Source organism: Sparus aurata, chromosome 4 (genome assembly GCF_900880675.1).
Source record: "Sparus aurata chromosome 4, fSpaAur1.1, whole genome shotgun sequence".
Lineage (NCBI taxonomy): Eukaryota > Metazoa > Chordata > Actinopteri > Spariformes > Sparidae > Sparus > Sparus aurata.
The window spans coordinates 11660821-11676013 of NC_044190.1; the positions used below are offsets into that span (position 1 = coordinate 11660821).

At 37.3% G+C, this 15193-nt stretch overlaps 1 protein-coding gene across 1 annotated transcript; it reads right to left on the reverse strand.

Moving 5' to 3' along the window:
- Positions 1-819: 819 nt before the first annotated feature.
- LOC115580381 (adhesion G-protein coupled receptor G2-like) lies at positions 820-15137 on the reverse strand. The gene is made up of 13 exons (XM_030414667.1): positions 15083-15137; positions 10383-10601; positions 10018-10189; positions 8816-8981; positions 8098-8208; positions 7829-7933; positions 7025-7073; positions 5236-5348; positions 4949-5064; positions 4430-4698; positions 3891-3996; positions 1698-2026; positions 820-1588 (listed from the first exon to the last, which is right to left on the reverse strand). Exons 1-13 carry the CDS (start codon positions 15132-15134, stop codon positions 1476-1478), a joined length of 1920 nt encoding a protein of 639 aa, XP_030270527.1. The 5' UTR covers positions 15135-15137; the 3' UTR covers positions 820-1475.
- Positions 15138-15193: the final 56 nt, after the last annotated feature.

Consider the following 15193-nt stretch of genomic DNA (forward strand, 5'->3'; position numbering starts at 1 on the left):
AGAGAGCGAGAGAGAGAGAGAGAGAGAGAGAGAGCTGCCTCGTGGAGAACTCCACGTGCACGTAGATGAGACGTGACAGCAACTTAAGCCTTTGTGAGTTATAAATCCATTAACATAACTTCCTTGTGGGGACTAACAAGTCGCTTTCCACTTATTCAACATGCTTAAATATGAGTCATATTTCAGAAGAGCGCCCATTTGTGCTTGTTAAGCTAACTGCTTGTTAATGAGAGTTGATAATAATCTGACAGCTGTCTGTGTCGGCTGTTTATCTTGCCACAAATCTTAAACTTCTTTCAGATATTAAGTTTACTGCGACTTTGCTATTGTAAACATTACTGTTCCTACTAACGGTTTTGTCACATTTTTAGATGTGTAGCATGTATTTCTAGTTTGCCCTCCAATAAATAGCCTAATAATAAACCAGTGTTTTATTGCTTTTAAGAATCGCAGCTGAATTGCATGTCTTCCAAACCCCATTATTATGATAATATGAATAAAATCATGTTGACAATAATTTGTTGACACAAAAGAAATGGCAATTGCATATCACTCACAGCTACACAGGTTACACAGCTAAGTAGTTAGTTTTCTATGAGTACTTTGTTTATTATTTTTACATTAATTAATCTACATATTGTGTTATTAAGGCCTGAAAAGAAATTGGTGCGCGCTGTGCGTGCGCACGTCCTGGCCTTTCTTGACTTTGAGCCCCTGCCCCTCTATAATCATGTGCATGTCCCTGCTAAAGAGAGAATGAAATGTCACGTTGTGGATTAATACATTATTAGTAAATCAGTATGGGAGCTTAATCTGAAGACAAACTCTCATCATTTATTTGTTTTAACAGGTTATGACTGAAAAACAGGAAATCAATAATCTATTACTTAAAATAAGACTCTAACTGTTCAAAGAAAGAAGTTATTTGAATATCTTACTAGACTTAGACTTTGACAAAAGAACTTTGAGAAAAGAGGAAGTCTACAAATGTCACAATGACAAAAAAAGTCAAGTCACAATGGTCAACAAGTCAACTGACACAAGTGGAAGCGAAACTTAGACCTGCACAACATACTATTTTCCAAAACTGGCAGCGCAGATGGGGAAATGAAAATAAATAATTCAATGATATGACTTCAATGATTCATAACACCAACTCATATGACTACAATGATTGGCAACATGAGACCATTGCTCTACACTGATAAATTATAACTTTATTCAAAAAACAAATGTACAACATTCAGTAGCAAACCGGTTTATCTTAATGACAGGATTGACTTTAAGCTGACAGAACCTAAAGCTAATGTTTTTATGTGTTTATGTTAGGACAGTTTTAATGGTACAGAGAAACAGAGACCTAATTAATTACATGACTTTTATATGTGTGAGTTACAGCTGCTATGGATAAAGGAAGTGGGATTGCTATCAGTAAAGTGCACTTTAACATCTGGACTAATGGCAGGAAAGGGGATCTAATCAGATTTGGTTCCTGAAGTCTTGCCAGGAGATGAACTCATTCTGTCCTCCATATCTCTCTTCCTCTGCTTCTTGGCTGACAGACAGATCCACAGAAAGATAAAGAAACCTTGACAGAGAGACAGCATGAATTGAATTCTAATCTTGTCAAAGGTAAAATTAACAAACAAACTTAAGGCATAAAACATTTTTTAACAGAGACAGACATGACTGCAGACCTTGTGTGGAGTTGAGGATGCAGAAAAGATAGAGGATGGGGTAGTTGATGTATCCTGAACCCAGGAAGGCCAGGCCCCAGGTAGTCCCCATCAAGCAGGTAAGACCTAAAATGGTGAGGCCACTCCTGCAGGACTCTCTGAACCTCTGTGGATCTCCCCAAGTCTTTCCCTCAGCCTTGCCTCCAAGCTTTGAGTTGCTCCTGAATGCCTGTTTCATCTTACAGATGCTAGAGGCCACTGTCATCAATATGCCAGTGTTGAAGATGAATATAAGGGTGAAATACACCAAGGTCAGGGAGTAGAAGAAGGACTCATCTGTGATCCAGCAGCTGTTAGACAGGCAGGAAACCCAATGGACAGTCAGAATACAGTTTGACAACATGGAAGAAAAGACGGCGAATATCCATGTATACAGGATAAATAAATACTTGTCTTTGAAAGGAACAGAAACACTGTCTCATATTTAAAGTTTCAAAGATTTTTATGAAATGAAATTCTGGGTTTGATATTTTTAATAGTTGGCATTCAATGTATTTGTAATTTGTAACATTTGTAACATTTATAATTAATTCTGTATCAAATAATAGTCCGCCATTTCCTGGCTGGATTGAGTTTACTTTCACTCGCATGTTAATATTTTTTGTTGCAGTAAATCACACTTAATGTTACAGCCAGTGCTTACAGGTGTTGTCAAATGAACCAAGATATTGATTTTATCCCAATGTATCTTATATTTATATTTATATTTATATTTATATGTATGGATGTAGTTATGTATGAATGAATGAGTGCATGCATATACTCATCTGATGTACTGTATGTATGAATGTATGTACCCATTTTGTATTTATAAATGTATATATGTGTGTATGTGCATGTATGTTTGTATGAATGTATGTATGCAGGTATGTATGTACGTATGTTTGTATATATTTATGTATGTATGAATTCATGTTTTTTTTTCTAAACGTATGTATGCAGGTGTGTATGTATTTATGTATGTTTGTATGCACATCGGTTGTATTTAAAAATGTGTGTATGTGTGTATGTATGTATGTATGAATGGTTATATATGTCACACCGCGGTGAGGGCTGTCCTGTCTTGGGTTTTCTGTCTTGTGAATTTCACGTTTTATTTTGAAAAGTAACTCTCCTCTCATTTCAGGTCACTTGCCCTTCCTCTTGTGTCACTGGTCTGACGTCTCCCCTGATCCCTGATTTTTTCCACCTGTGTCCCCTACCCTGATATGTATATCATATACCCTATATAAGAGCTATTGTTTTTCCTCCTTCTGGAGCGTTTTTGATTTGTAGTTTTCTTAGCTCTGTGTAGTGTAGTTTCTGTTTATAGCCATTTGCTTTTTCCTCATTTTGAGAGATTTTCTATTGTGTAACATTTCATAAATTATTCGTTTTTATTCAGATCAGTGTAGATATTGCCTTTTGTTTTTCCTCCCTCTGGAGCGATTTTCTGTTTATTGTTTTTATGCCTTGTGCCGTGTTTGTTCTTGTTGTTAGATCCTCGTCTGAGCAGACAAGTTCAGAGTTTATAGTCTGTTTGGTTATCACTTTATCTATCTGAATTAGATACGAAGAATTTCAGAATAAAAGCCTGTATTCACCGTTCTCTGTCTGCATCTGAGTCCTCATTTTGCCCAGTCCTGACAATATCTGAATGTTTGTGTGTGCATGTATGTATGTGTGTATGTCTGCATGAATATTTGTATGTATTTGCGTGTATGTATGTACATATATACGTGTGTGTGTGTGTAAGAATGTTTATATGTATGTTTGAATGTATGAACATATGCATATGCAGGCTATGTGTATGTATTTTATGTGTGTGAACATTGTATGCATGTATGTACCTGTGTATGTACTGTATAAATGTGATATTGAGATGTCATATGCAGAATAATCTTGTGTACAAATCATGTACAAGAACATTTTGTACTAAAGCCATATGAAAACAGCCAAAACCCTATAATACAAACATAATTATATGAACGATTATCATGTATGGAGGACATAAATGCAATACTTCCCATGCTCTGTGATTGTATGTGATCAGATTGGGATTTTTCTTTTAAATGCTTTGGATTCATGGTGCTAAAGTTGATTATTTCTATTGTCCTACCCAAAATATGACAACAGAAATTATCAATTTATTGAACACAGTCAGGATTTGCTTACATGGCGCTAGTTTGGTTGGTATTGGCCATGTTCAGTTGTGTAACTCCATAGAACTGTTTGAAGTCCTTCAATCCCAGAGAGACTGCCACAATTACACCAGGGATCCCTGAGAATCACATGTAAAGACACACACACACACACACACACACACACACACACACGGTTTAACAACATGTTAATTATAAGGAATCCCATCAAGATATCTATAGCGACACTACAATGGAGTTTGATAGCAGAATCAGTCATCTAAAACAAAAAAGGGAAATGATCATCAGGTTTTTAGGGATATTTACCAAGTGTTGAGTACCCTTGAAAGATGTTAAACAATTACATTTGAAGGATAAAGTCCAGCTATCCTCTAGGTCAGTGTCTTTCAGTGACAGCTCAGTGGATTTTCATTTGTTTATCAGTCATTCTGAAAAACCGAACATGTTCTTGGGGCTTCCTGTCCTTATTCTAAGTTTAACTGCCGTCATCATTTGAGTCATCACACAAAACCCAAGCATGTATCATACAGTAGATGCTCTTGCAGCACTCACCCCAACCAGCCAGAGACAACTTGACCAGGTAGTGTTTGTAGTAGGTGTTAAACACCTTTATCAGCAGTAGATAGAGGTGAAGTGCCTCTATAGCCATCCAAGTGAAACAGCAGAGCAAGGAATAATGCATTAGCGCTGCGATAAACACACACACCCAGTCTGGCTTCACTGTCGCCCCCCACTCGGTCAGTAGGAAGGTTGTATTGAGCAGTAACAGGGCCCCGCTAAGAGATACATGGATAGAGATGGAGTAATCCATTTTGTGGTTTCTGCAGGAGGGAACGAATGGAAACAGGGCATGACAAGAATACCAGCACAGGCAAGATCAGTGTTTTATGATAATCAGTAAGGTTGTGTTTGGTGCTTCATGTGATGACGTAATCTGCCTCTGCGTATAGACAACACTGAGACTACCAGCAGTACTAGTAGTGTTTAATTGATGTCTGATGTCAGTGCCATTTTTTGGACATCAGCTATCATCTGGTCTGAAAAAAAAGCTTAGATTACATGTATACATACCGGCTGAAGACATACATCACAAGGGACAAAGCAGTGAAGAAGGCAGACAGGCCGCAGCCTGTGTAACTGATGTATGACAGTATTTTCCAGTGGATTCCTGAAATGTTTTCTCTGATCTACAGAAACAATTTGATAGTGGTTACAATACGGAATAAAGATGATCAAAGATAACATGATAATCTGCTGTGTTTATGTCTTGTATGAAAGATGCCAAATTAATAAAGCCTTGACTCATTGGTAAATATTTCATCAGGAACAAGTCAGTCCAATCAAGTGTGTCTCCTTACCAGTAGGACAGCAAATGGCGTTGCATGGTTACAGTTGCAAATAATGTCAGTCTGATTATTATTGGTAATGTTGAGTGTCTGACATCCATCTGTTTTCCACCTTTTTCCTGGGACTGGCAGGGAAACAGCAGAATTTAGTTAACTTAATCAGGCCTAATTCTGCTAATTCACTTTTTGACAATTCTCTAGATGGACAAGGTATACAAAAGGCATACCATTAGACTATAGACAATCACACAGAAAACTTTTCATGTGAAAAAAGGAATGGTGTGAAAATTATTTTATCATCTAGTGCAACCTTGACACATGAAAATAAATACTCCACCTTATGTCATTAAATTTCTCGTCATGCAAATTAAAATGTTCTCTTTCCATACAATATACACGGCATAATTCAGCCTATATCAAGAGTGATCCTGCAAATATGTTACCTCAAAGGCATTATATGATTGTAACATACATACATGCTTGGATATTTGGAGATATACGTTTATGATATATATTTAATCACAATGAAATAACATTTGTATATGTACATATATGAAAAATGGTTATACATTGATTTTTTTATATGGTATTATATGCTGCAGCCATACATGTTAACAATATGTGATTAATATGTAAAGACATGTCTTTAACATATATGAAATGCCAATAATAGAATTAGTAAACACATGTATTAAAAGAATGATGCATTTTCCATAACATTCTATGCATGTGTATATAGCTGGTGTGTACATTTATACAAATACATATATGTAATATGTATAAATGATTATATACAGTATGTGACACATGCCAAAATATGTTACTAAGATACATAAACATACATATTTGTATGGGCTGGACATATATCAATGTATGTATGAAATTGCTCCAGTTTCTATTAGGTTTCATACGTGATCTGTACACTGTTTGACTTAAAAATGACATTTTAACATAGATAATTTATGGCTGATAAAACATTGATACTCTACACACGATTGTGAAGCTGTCTTAAGATGTATCCTGCATTCATTTTTTAAAAACTGACAAAGTTTAAAGGATCATATTCGGAAAGTGAGGTTCCATGTCTTTTTTAAGTTATAAGCAGGTGAAGGTGCTATATGACTTATGTCAAAGTGTGAAAACGCTCAGTCCATGTAGAAATGCAAAAAGCCCATCCTCATAGACTGTGCCCTTAAATGAGTTGTGAGGTCTTACAACTTGTGGGGTTGGATGTCACACGAATACAGTCACTGCTAGTTAGCCCCAAAGAACCAGCTGTGGTTGGTGGTTTCAAAAACACCGGTAGAACGGATGTGAAAAGACAGTGGACGGTGCCTGCTCAGGCTTGTTATAGTTGACCAATTAGAGCAGGCAGGGATTTTCAGGGGCCCTAAAAGAGACCTTAAGGATGCACTTAGTAGTTTTGGGAAGAGGCAGATTTTCATTGATTAATTTCTTTTCAAACTTTCTTCATATTCATGACTGAATAAACAAACTGATCTTAAAGGACTGAACAGTGTGATGTGATTTCCAGCAACAAACTTGAATGTCTTTCTAAGAATGTCTTTGTCTCTTTCCATAGTGGTGTTGTTGTGGGCAGGTGCAACTTCTACGAAAAAATCACCTAAAATATATTAATCAGTACACCTCAATGACTAACGTATTATGGGACCTTTATATTTTCTTCAATTTGTCAAAGAGTGATAAATGTAATAAAAATGATAAATAGTAACAATACAGTAACAATACAATTTGAATGTTTTTCTGTTTATACTGTAAGCTAAAACTAATAAACACCTACCACTTAGATGACGTTCATCAAAGTAGTGACACTGAAGCCATGAGTCATTCTGTAAAACAACAAACATTTGGAGCTACGTTGAAAAATACAAGAAGCTGCCCAGCCAAAAGAAGAAGTCAAAGAAGCTTATCTTGTCTAAGGTGGTTGAAATAAAACCCTAGTGGCACAAAATTGTTATAAAATTCAGTAAAATTAGTTCAATTCACCCAGTTTCCAAAAAAGTTGAGACACTGCATAAGGGAAATGAAAACAGAATGCAATCTCTTGCAAAAAAGCTATGTTTACCAACAGTGGTTTCACGAATGTCCCAGAGGGCATGTAATAAATTCCTTCAGAAATCATTTGTTTCCCCTATATATATATATATATATATATATATATATATGTATATATATATATATATATATGTATATATATATATATATATATATATATATATATATATATATATATATATATATATATATATACACACATATATATATTTAAAAAATCATCAGAAAAATTTGAACATTCTGTTTTTATACATCATCCCATCGTGATTACGCCCTCAAAAGGGATCCACTTATCAATGAATATCAATAAACACATAGTCCTTTAGATCTGATTAACATTGACTTGGAGTTTGATGAACTGCAGATCTGAAATTGCTCAGAGTGAAATTGCTCAGATAGTATCATTGAGGTGCAACTAACTTTAAACCAAATTTACCAATGACCAACTCTCTAAAATGCTGCATCAGCAATGCCTACCATTTGCTATACATCATAAAATAGCACAGCATGCATGCAAAAATAGACTTACATCCATGTTTCTGAAGATCATCTTGATATGGCTCTTGAGATTATGGAGACTTTCCCCAAGTACCTCTATCCTGAGAACCATTGATGAGATAACTCCATCACCAAACTAATGAGGAAACAGTTTCAGTGCAGTCATGAAGAGAAACACAGAGCACTATAAAATATATATTCATATACTAAGAACATAACCATGCTAAATATAAATGTAAATTAGAGATTGTGTCATGACAGCTTGAATGTGTATTGGAGTAAATTGGATAAAGGATGTACTTGGAACTGGCTGTGCTGCATGTAGCTGACCAAACCAATGATGCTCTTCTTCGTCAGGGCCTCCACAGGCAACCAAACGTCAGGGATGGTTGACTTGTTCTGAGGCAGCAGCTAACAGTGGGAATAAGAAGATGTCAAACTAAGGAAGTCTGTGGTTTCCAATTAAAGGGTAGCTACACCACATTTTACACATTAAATTGTGTTTACAGGTCTTGGGGACTACTTCTGCATATGTGAAGAAAGTAGTATAAAGCCTTTTGTGGCTCCAGAGGAAGCTGAATGTAATCTGATTCACTGCCTCCAGTATGATACTCAGTGGCTTTGGTGCATTATGGGTAATAAAGGTGCCGGGTTCTCAAAAGGCAGAAGAATGTGTGGAATAAAAAGGTTGTATCTCTGGTCCTACTATGTCGATTTTCATCAAATACTTTTAAACTGCCACAATGAGTCGAACAGCATCATAGTAGTGCAATGCTAGACCAGTTGACTGCTTTTTAAAACCTATTGCCTAAATTACCCACAATGAGTGATATCACTGAAGGCAATTTATCAGATTACATGAATTTTCCTCTGCTGCCACAAATAGCTTTATATCACTATTTTCACACATGTAAGACCTAATGTGTAAAATTGGTGGAGCTATCCTTTAAAACAAAATTGACACAGCACAGCCAAAAATTACGACAGCACCATTTATCATTCCAAACAGCTCATGTACCTGTGGAGCATCCATCGATATTAAGGAGTTAGTTTCCCGAAAGTTGTGGTCAGCCTCACTGACGTTGGTCACATTCAGAGACAGGACCTTCAGGTTATAGTGTTTGGAGCCTCCAGCCTCTAGCTGGGTTGCTCCCATGATGTTATGGATTATCTGCCTTTCCACACTACACAGGGACAATAAGAAGGAATTCATTTGGATTTGAATTGTTAATTTCTCTTCACCATCTTCTCATCATCACAGTTTGGCAATTTACTGAGGTTATAGTTTATATATTTAGAGATACATTTTTAGAATGTTATTTCATGCAGTTTCCTCATGTTCCTTGTGATTTTCACATTGAGTGCTTTCGATTCTGTTAATAAAGCTTCTTCTTGCCATCAACTCCTGACCCAGAGACTGATCAAGGTTGGCCATTATCAAGGATGCTTTTAAATTCAAGAAAGAGGAGAGAAGAGGCTTTTGTTCTTCCAGTAAAAAACATATTTCTATCAGTAACATTCTGTGACACTGATGTTAAAGTGCATCTATATCCTGTAATGTATGTCAGGTGCCCTCAAGTGGGCTGTGAGAGTACTGCAGGTATAGAGGTCTTTAAAATGTCGATAACTAATAAAACAAGGGAGTTAAATTACATGTTATTCTTCATTTATCTGATCTTTTTAATCTGGTGCTGTGTTAAAGTTTTTTTTCCCTTTGATATGAAGGCCATCTACCGACCTTAACCTGCAGTAATGGGTGACATTGTAGAATACACAATTATAACTGGAGGGCAACATAATTTGATTTATTTATTGATTGTTACTTGTATTGTATGAATTCTCAATTTGCACTGCATCTGCTGCTTTAGGCCAACGTTCATAAAGAATTGTTCCTGAACGGACAAAAAAAAAGGAAAAATTCTTCATCTTAGTCTTGTGTGTTGGTCAGAGTTGTGATTAGAAGTTTGGGTAGGCCCACGAAGAAGATACTAAATCTGTCATGTTTTTGACCTCTGATATCTGACAGCAGGGGAAGAAACCAAAAGTGAGAGATGAATTTTTTTTTCCCAGCCTCCATTCATCCTCTGGGAACCATGAATGTCTGTAACAATTGTTTTGTTGTTATTGAGATTGAGACTGACAGACAGAAACAGTGTGAAGTAATGTATAAGTCTACGGAGCAGCAGACAAAGGAGCACCTGCAACAGGTCTGAAACTTACTTGATAAAGGATGTGTTGACCTCAGAGCTGCTACTGAAGAGCTGTGGACATGAATCCCGTGCGGAGTGGAGATATATAATTTCCTTTTGATAAAAGCTATTTCCATCCAGTAGAGTAATCAGGGGTAAAATAATATTTGCCTTACAGGGGTATAGAGTGCACTTTCCTCTATCTGAAAAGTGAGAGAGGAATCAGACTTGAGAAGCAGACACAAAGTAAAACCACCCTGATTTTGGGGATAGTAGTTGTGGATGGATATTAATCAGAATCTCAACAACAACATTCATGTCTGTACGGACTGTACTGCAGTTTCTGAGACCTGTATGTACAGAGTCAACGATCTATTTGAGGTACAGTACACTTACTTTCAGAAAAGCTGTAGACGATCTTGTCAGTAAGGTTATTCACATCAGCCTCTAAGTAAACAGATGATCCATTGAACCATGGCATGCTCTTGAACTCAACACAGTGAAAGAAACATTGAAGATCTCCCGCCACACATTCGACATTACCAGATAGGTCATCTACGATGTCAACCCCCGTCATGTTAACACGAATGCTACTATTTAAAAAGTGGAGATAAACTGGAGACAGAAACAGAAGGAAAAGGCACAAATGCAATTTTCTGTATCTGACATGTCTTCAGTCGCAGTCTTAAATCATGGTTTACTAGATGTTTTATTGTAAAGAATTCCAAGTTCTCACAAAAAATCTTGTTTGAGTTGATTTAGTTTTTCTGAGTTAAAGGTGCACTATATAGTTTTGGGGAACAAAAATTTAGTGAGAAGACAAAGAGCTTCATTGGCTGCTTCTTTTCTGCTTAAACACACCAAATAAACAAACACTCCTTGTTTTCATGACTAAATAAACTGAATAAACAAACTGACCTCAGAGGGCAACACAATATCATGCTGTTTTACTTTTTTATATGTGGTGGACCCTGCCACTTTTCTAGCTTCAGACAGTGTTCTTGGGACCCTCTTTTCCCCTAACAACAGCTTGTTTATCCAATTATGGAAAATACATACAGTGCCTGGTAAAAGTATTCACCCCTCTTGAACTTTTCCACATTTTGTCACATTTTAACCACAAATGTAAATGTATTTTTGGGGGGATTTTATGTGATAGACCAACACAAAGTGTAGCATAATCGTGAAGTGGAAGGAAAATGATACATGGTTTTAATTTTTTTTTTACAAATAAAAAACTGAAAAGTGTGGTGTGCAAAAGTGTTCACCCCCTTTACTCTGATACCCTTAAATAAAATCCAGTGCAACCAGTTGCCTTTAGAAGTCACCGAATTAGTAAATGGAGTCCACCTGTGTGTAATCTAAGATCAGTGTAAATACAGCTGTTCTGTGAAAGACTCAGAAGTTTGCTAGAGAACATTAGTGAACAAACAGCATCATGAAGCCCAAGGAACACACCAGACAGGTCAGGGATAGAGTTGTGGAGAAGTTTAAAGCATGATTAGGATATGAAAAAATATCCCAAGCTTTGAAAATCTCACAGAGCACTGTTCAATCCATCACCTGAAAATGGAAAGAGTATGGCACAACTGCAAACCTACCAAGACATGGCCGTCCACCTAAACTGACAGGCCGGGCAAGTAGTGCATTGATCAGAGAAGCAGCCAAGAGGCCCATGATAACTCTGGAGGAGCTGCAGAGATCCACAGCTCAGGTGGGAGAATCTGTCCACAGGACAACTATTAGTCGTGCAATCCACAAATTGGGCCTTTAGGAAAGAGTGGCAAGAAGAGAGGCAATGTTGAAACAAAGCCATGCAGTTTGCCACAAGCCATGTGGGGGGCACAACAAACATGTGGAGGAAGGTGCTCTGGTCAGATGAGACCAAAATTGACATTTTTGGCCTAAATGCAAAATGCTATGTGTGGCAGAAAACTATCACCTTGAACGCACCATCGCCACCATGAAACATGGTGGTGGCAGCATCATGCTGTGGGGATGCTTGTCTTCAGCAGGGACAGGGAAGCTGAACCAGAACCATTGCTCTGGCCTTTGGATTAAAACTGGCTCTGCGCTCCAACTATATTTCGCACGCTCAGCTCCCCGCTCGCCGCTCCGCTCACATGCCCTGACACAGACAGCTGGGTCACTCACTGCTGCGAGCACAATTTCACACTTTCGGGGCAATTCACGTAGTCATTTTACCGGTTGTAAGAGATTGAAAAAGGCATGTTCTAAGTAACTTGCTGAAAAAAAGTGGACAGTGAAAGTTGGCACTTAAAGGAGAACTTCGGTCGATTTAAACATGCAGCTTCATTGCTCAAGCTACCCTTGACTTGCGAGTACCAAAGACGCAAACAAATTTGGTCCAGCCATTACAGAGCTCCGTGAACGGAGATGTAGCATTGAACGCTATCTGCATGGGGTCAGAACTTCACGCTGTGTTTTAAGCATCTTAACATGCTCCACATCTCATACCAGAAGTTATGCAACATCAGCAGACACCTTAGCACACAGCACTGTAGCGTGTATGACTCAAAATGAATAAAAAAGTAGTTAAAATAGTGTGTTTGTGCAAGGAGCTACTTACCTGTTTGTTGACATCCGTGTGTTCCGGTAGCTAGACCAAACTAGTCAATCCGTCGAGCGTGCACTTACTCCCTCACTGGCGGAGACGGAAACGTATTCCAGCATTTTCGTGTGTATGTTCATAATGTACATGTCCATGTTACAACCTGTCATGAGCCATGAGCCTTACAATAGCCTGTTAAGCCTGTTAAGTGCACACTCGGTGGATACGCTAGTTTGGTCTAGCTACCGGAAGACGCGGATGTCAACAAACAGGTAAGTAGCTCCTTGCACAAACACACTATTTTAACTACTTTTTTATTCATTTTGAGTCATACACGTTACAGTGCTGTGTGCTAAAGTGTCTGCTGATGTTGCATAACTTCTGGTGTGAGATGTGGAGCATGTTAAGATGCTTAAAACACAGCGTGAAGTTCTGACCCCATGCAGTTAGCGTTCAATGCTACATCTCCGTTCACGGAGCTCTGTAATGGCTGGACCAAATTTGTTCGCGTCTTCGGTACTCGCAAGTCAAGGGTAGCTTGAGCAATGAAGCTGCATGTTTAAATCGACCAAAGTTCTCCTTTAAAAGACGTAGGGAGATAACATTAGAATTTATTATCTCTCCAACCAGGACAAGGACCACATAGCTATCACTACAGCAGTCATAGGACATTTCCGGAGAGTAATTTAATAACATCCAGTTTAAGACTCATTAGATGTTTCTTCGTAAGACCATGAGCTTTACAGACGGGGAGTCTCTCCCGGCAAACACCCTTTCACTCGCGGTGCCAAAATTTTTATCATCCTTGTTAAAACTTCCAATTTGAAACGGCATTTTGAGACGAAGCATAGGAATTTTGAAGAGACATTTCCTCAAAATTCAGAGGTAAGCACAACACAAGTAAATGCACTGAAATCGTCATATCAAGCTGCAAGCAGGATTCTTGTCACATCTATGACACAACAACAAAAAGCAACAGAGTGCTCACTTAGAGTGGTGTGGATTTTGGGTAAGCACAAGAAGCCATTCTCAGATGCAGAAATAATAAAATAATGCGTGACTGAAGTGATGGACACAATGTTTGAAGGCAAACAAAAAGAGGAAATATTCAACTATGTATTTTAATTTATGTTGAAATGAAAATGACATTATATTTTAGTTCGTAATTTTCTTGTTGTTTTGAATGAAAAGGAAATTTTGTTTTGAATATTACAGTATTATTGCACGTGGCCTGACCGACCTCAATACATGGACCTTTGAGTCATTGAAAAAAATCTTTGTGGCCCTTTAAGATTTATATTTGAGTACCCCTGGTTTAGATCAAAGAATATTCATGTGTTAGAACAGCCCAGTCAAAGTCCAAACCTAAAACAACTTGAGAATCTCTGGTAAGACTTGAAAATTGCTGTTCACAGACACTCTCTATCCAATCAGACTAGGCTTAAGCTATTTTGTAAGGAGGAATGGGCAAATATTTCAATCTCTATATGTGCATCGCTGTTAGAGACTTATCCCAAAAGACTCGTGGCTGTCATTTCAGCGAGGTGGGTTCCACAAAATATTGACTCAAGGGGGTGAACACTTTTGCACACCACACTTTTCTGTATTTTATTTGTAAAAAAAACCCAAAAAATTTGTGTTGGTCTATCACATTAAATCCCAATAAAATACATTTACATTTGTGGTTAAAACATGACAAAATGTGGAAAAGTTCAAGGGGGGTGGATACTTATGCAAGGCACTGTATTTCTGAGTTTGTATTAGTTCCTCATTAATATTGTAATTGTTACAGAGCTTGAACTTCTTATCCAAAAAGACATTGTGTCCCTTTCATTAATAGTTTAATAGATATTTTATGGTAAGGTCAATCTGAAATTCCAAGCAGAATATACAAGTTCAGCATTTTTAGATTTTTAGTTTCAGACACAGGCTGAGGTACATGAACAGCAAGCTAAATGACTTTTACTAAAGGTAAAACATACTTCAAGAGAGAAGCTTATTTACTTCTAACTTTTGTCTATCCGTGTTTTATAACACACTGATTTAAATACAGATGGATGGCTTAAATAGTATTTACGTCCCTAATCTCATTATTCATTCTTACATTCAGAATGTTAAACATCACTCTCAGATGTCGTGGAATTCTGTGTAAGTTTCTTTATTTCAACAGAAAGATCACAAGAAATTCAGCTGCAAATGTTCTCACTGAAAATCTAGTTTATCAGGATTTTTTCTCAGTTAATGTGTGGGGAGTTTCAGTGCTATCTCAGTTTAAGTGGAATTACAGTACTTTTGTCACTGTCACTGAGTAAAGTTACAAGCTCTTCTTGTTTTTCCTTTCCTCTCATCTAACCAGTTCTCGGCCAGTTCTGTTGTGTGCTGTTTCACCTCTGTTATGACTGATGTAGGTAATGAGATAATAGTTGTTTTTTGTTTTCAGGTACCTTGTTCCTTTTAGTTTTGGATTAACAAAAATGTATATCACAGCTGGCTTCAAATAAATATATTAAAACATCTGTCTTACCTTTGTCAGCCAGCGTTTCTTGGAGCAGCATGAGGAGCAGTAAGGGGACCATTGTATTTCCACTGAACATGTGACCGATGAAATAAATAACAAAAAAAAATAAACCACATT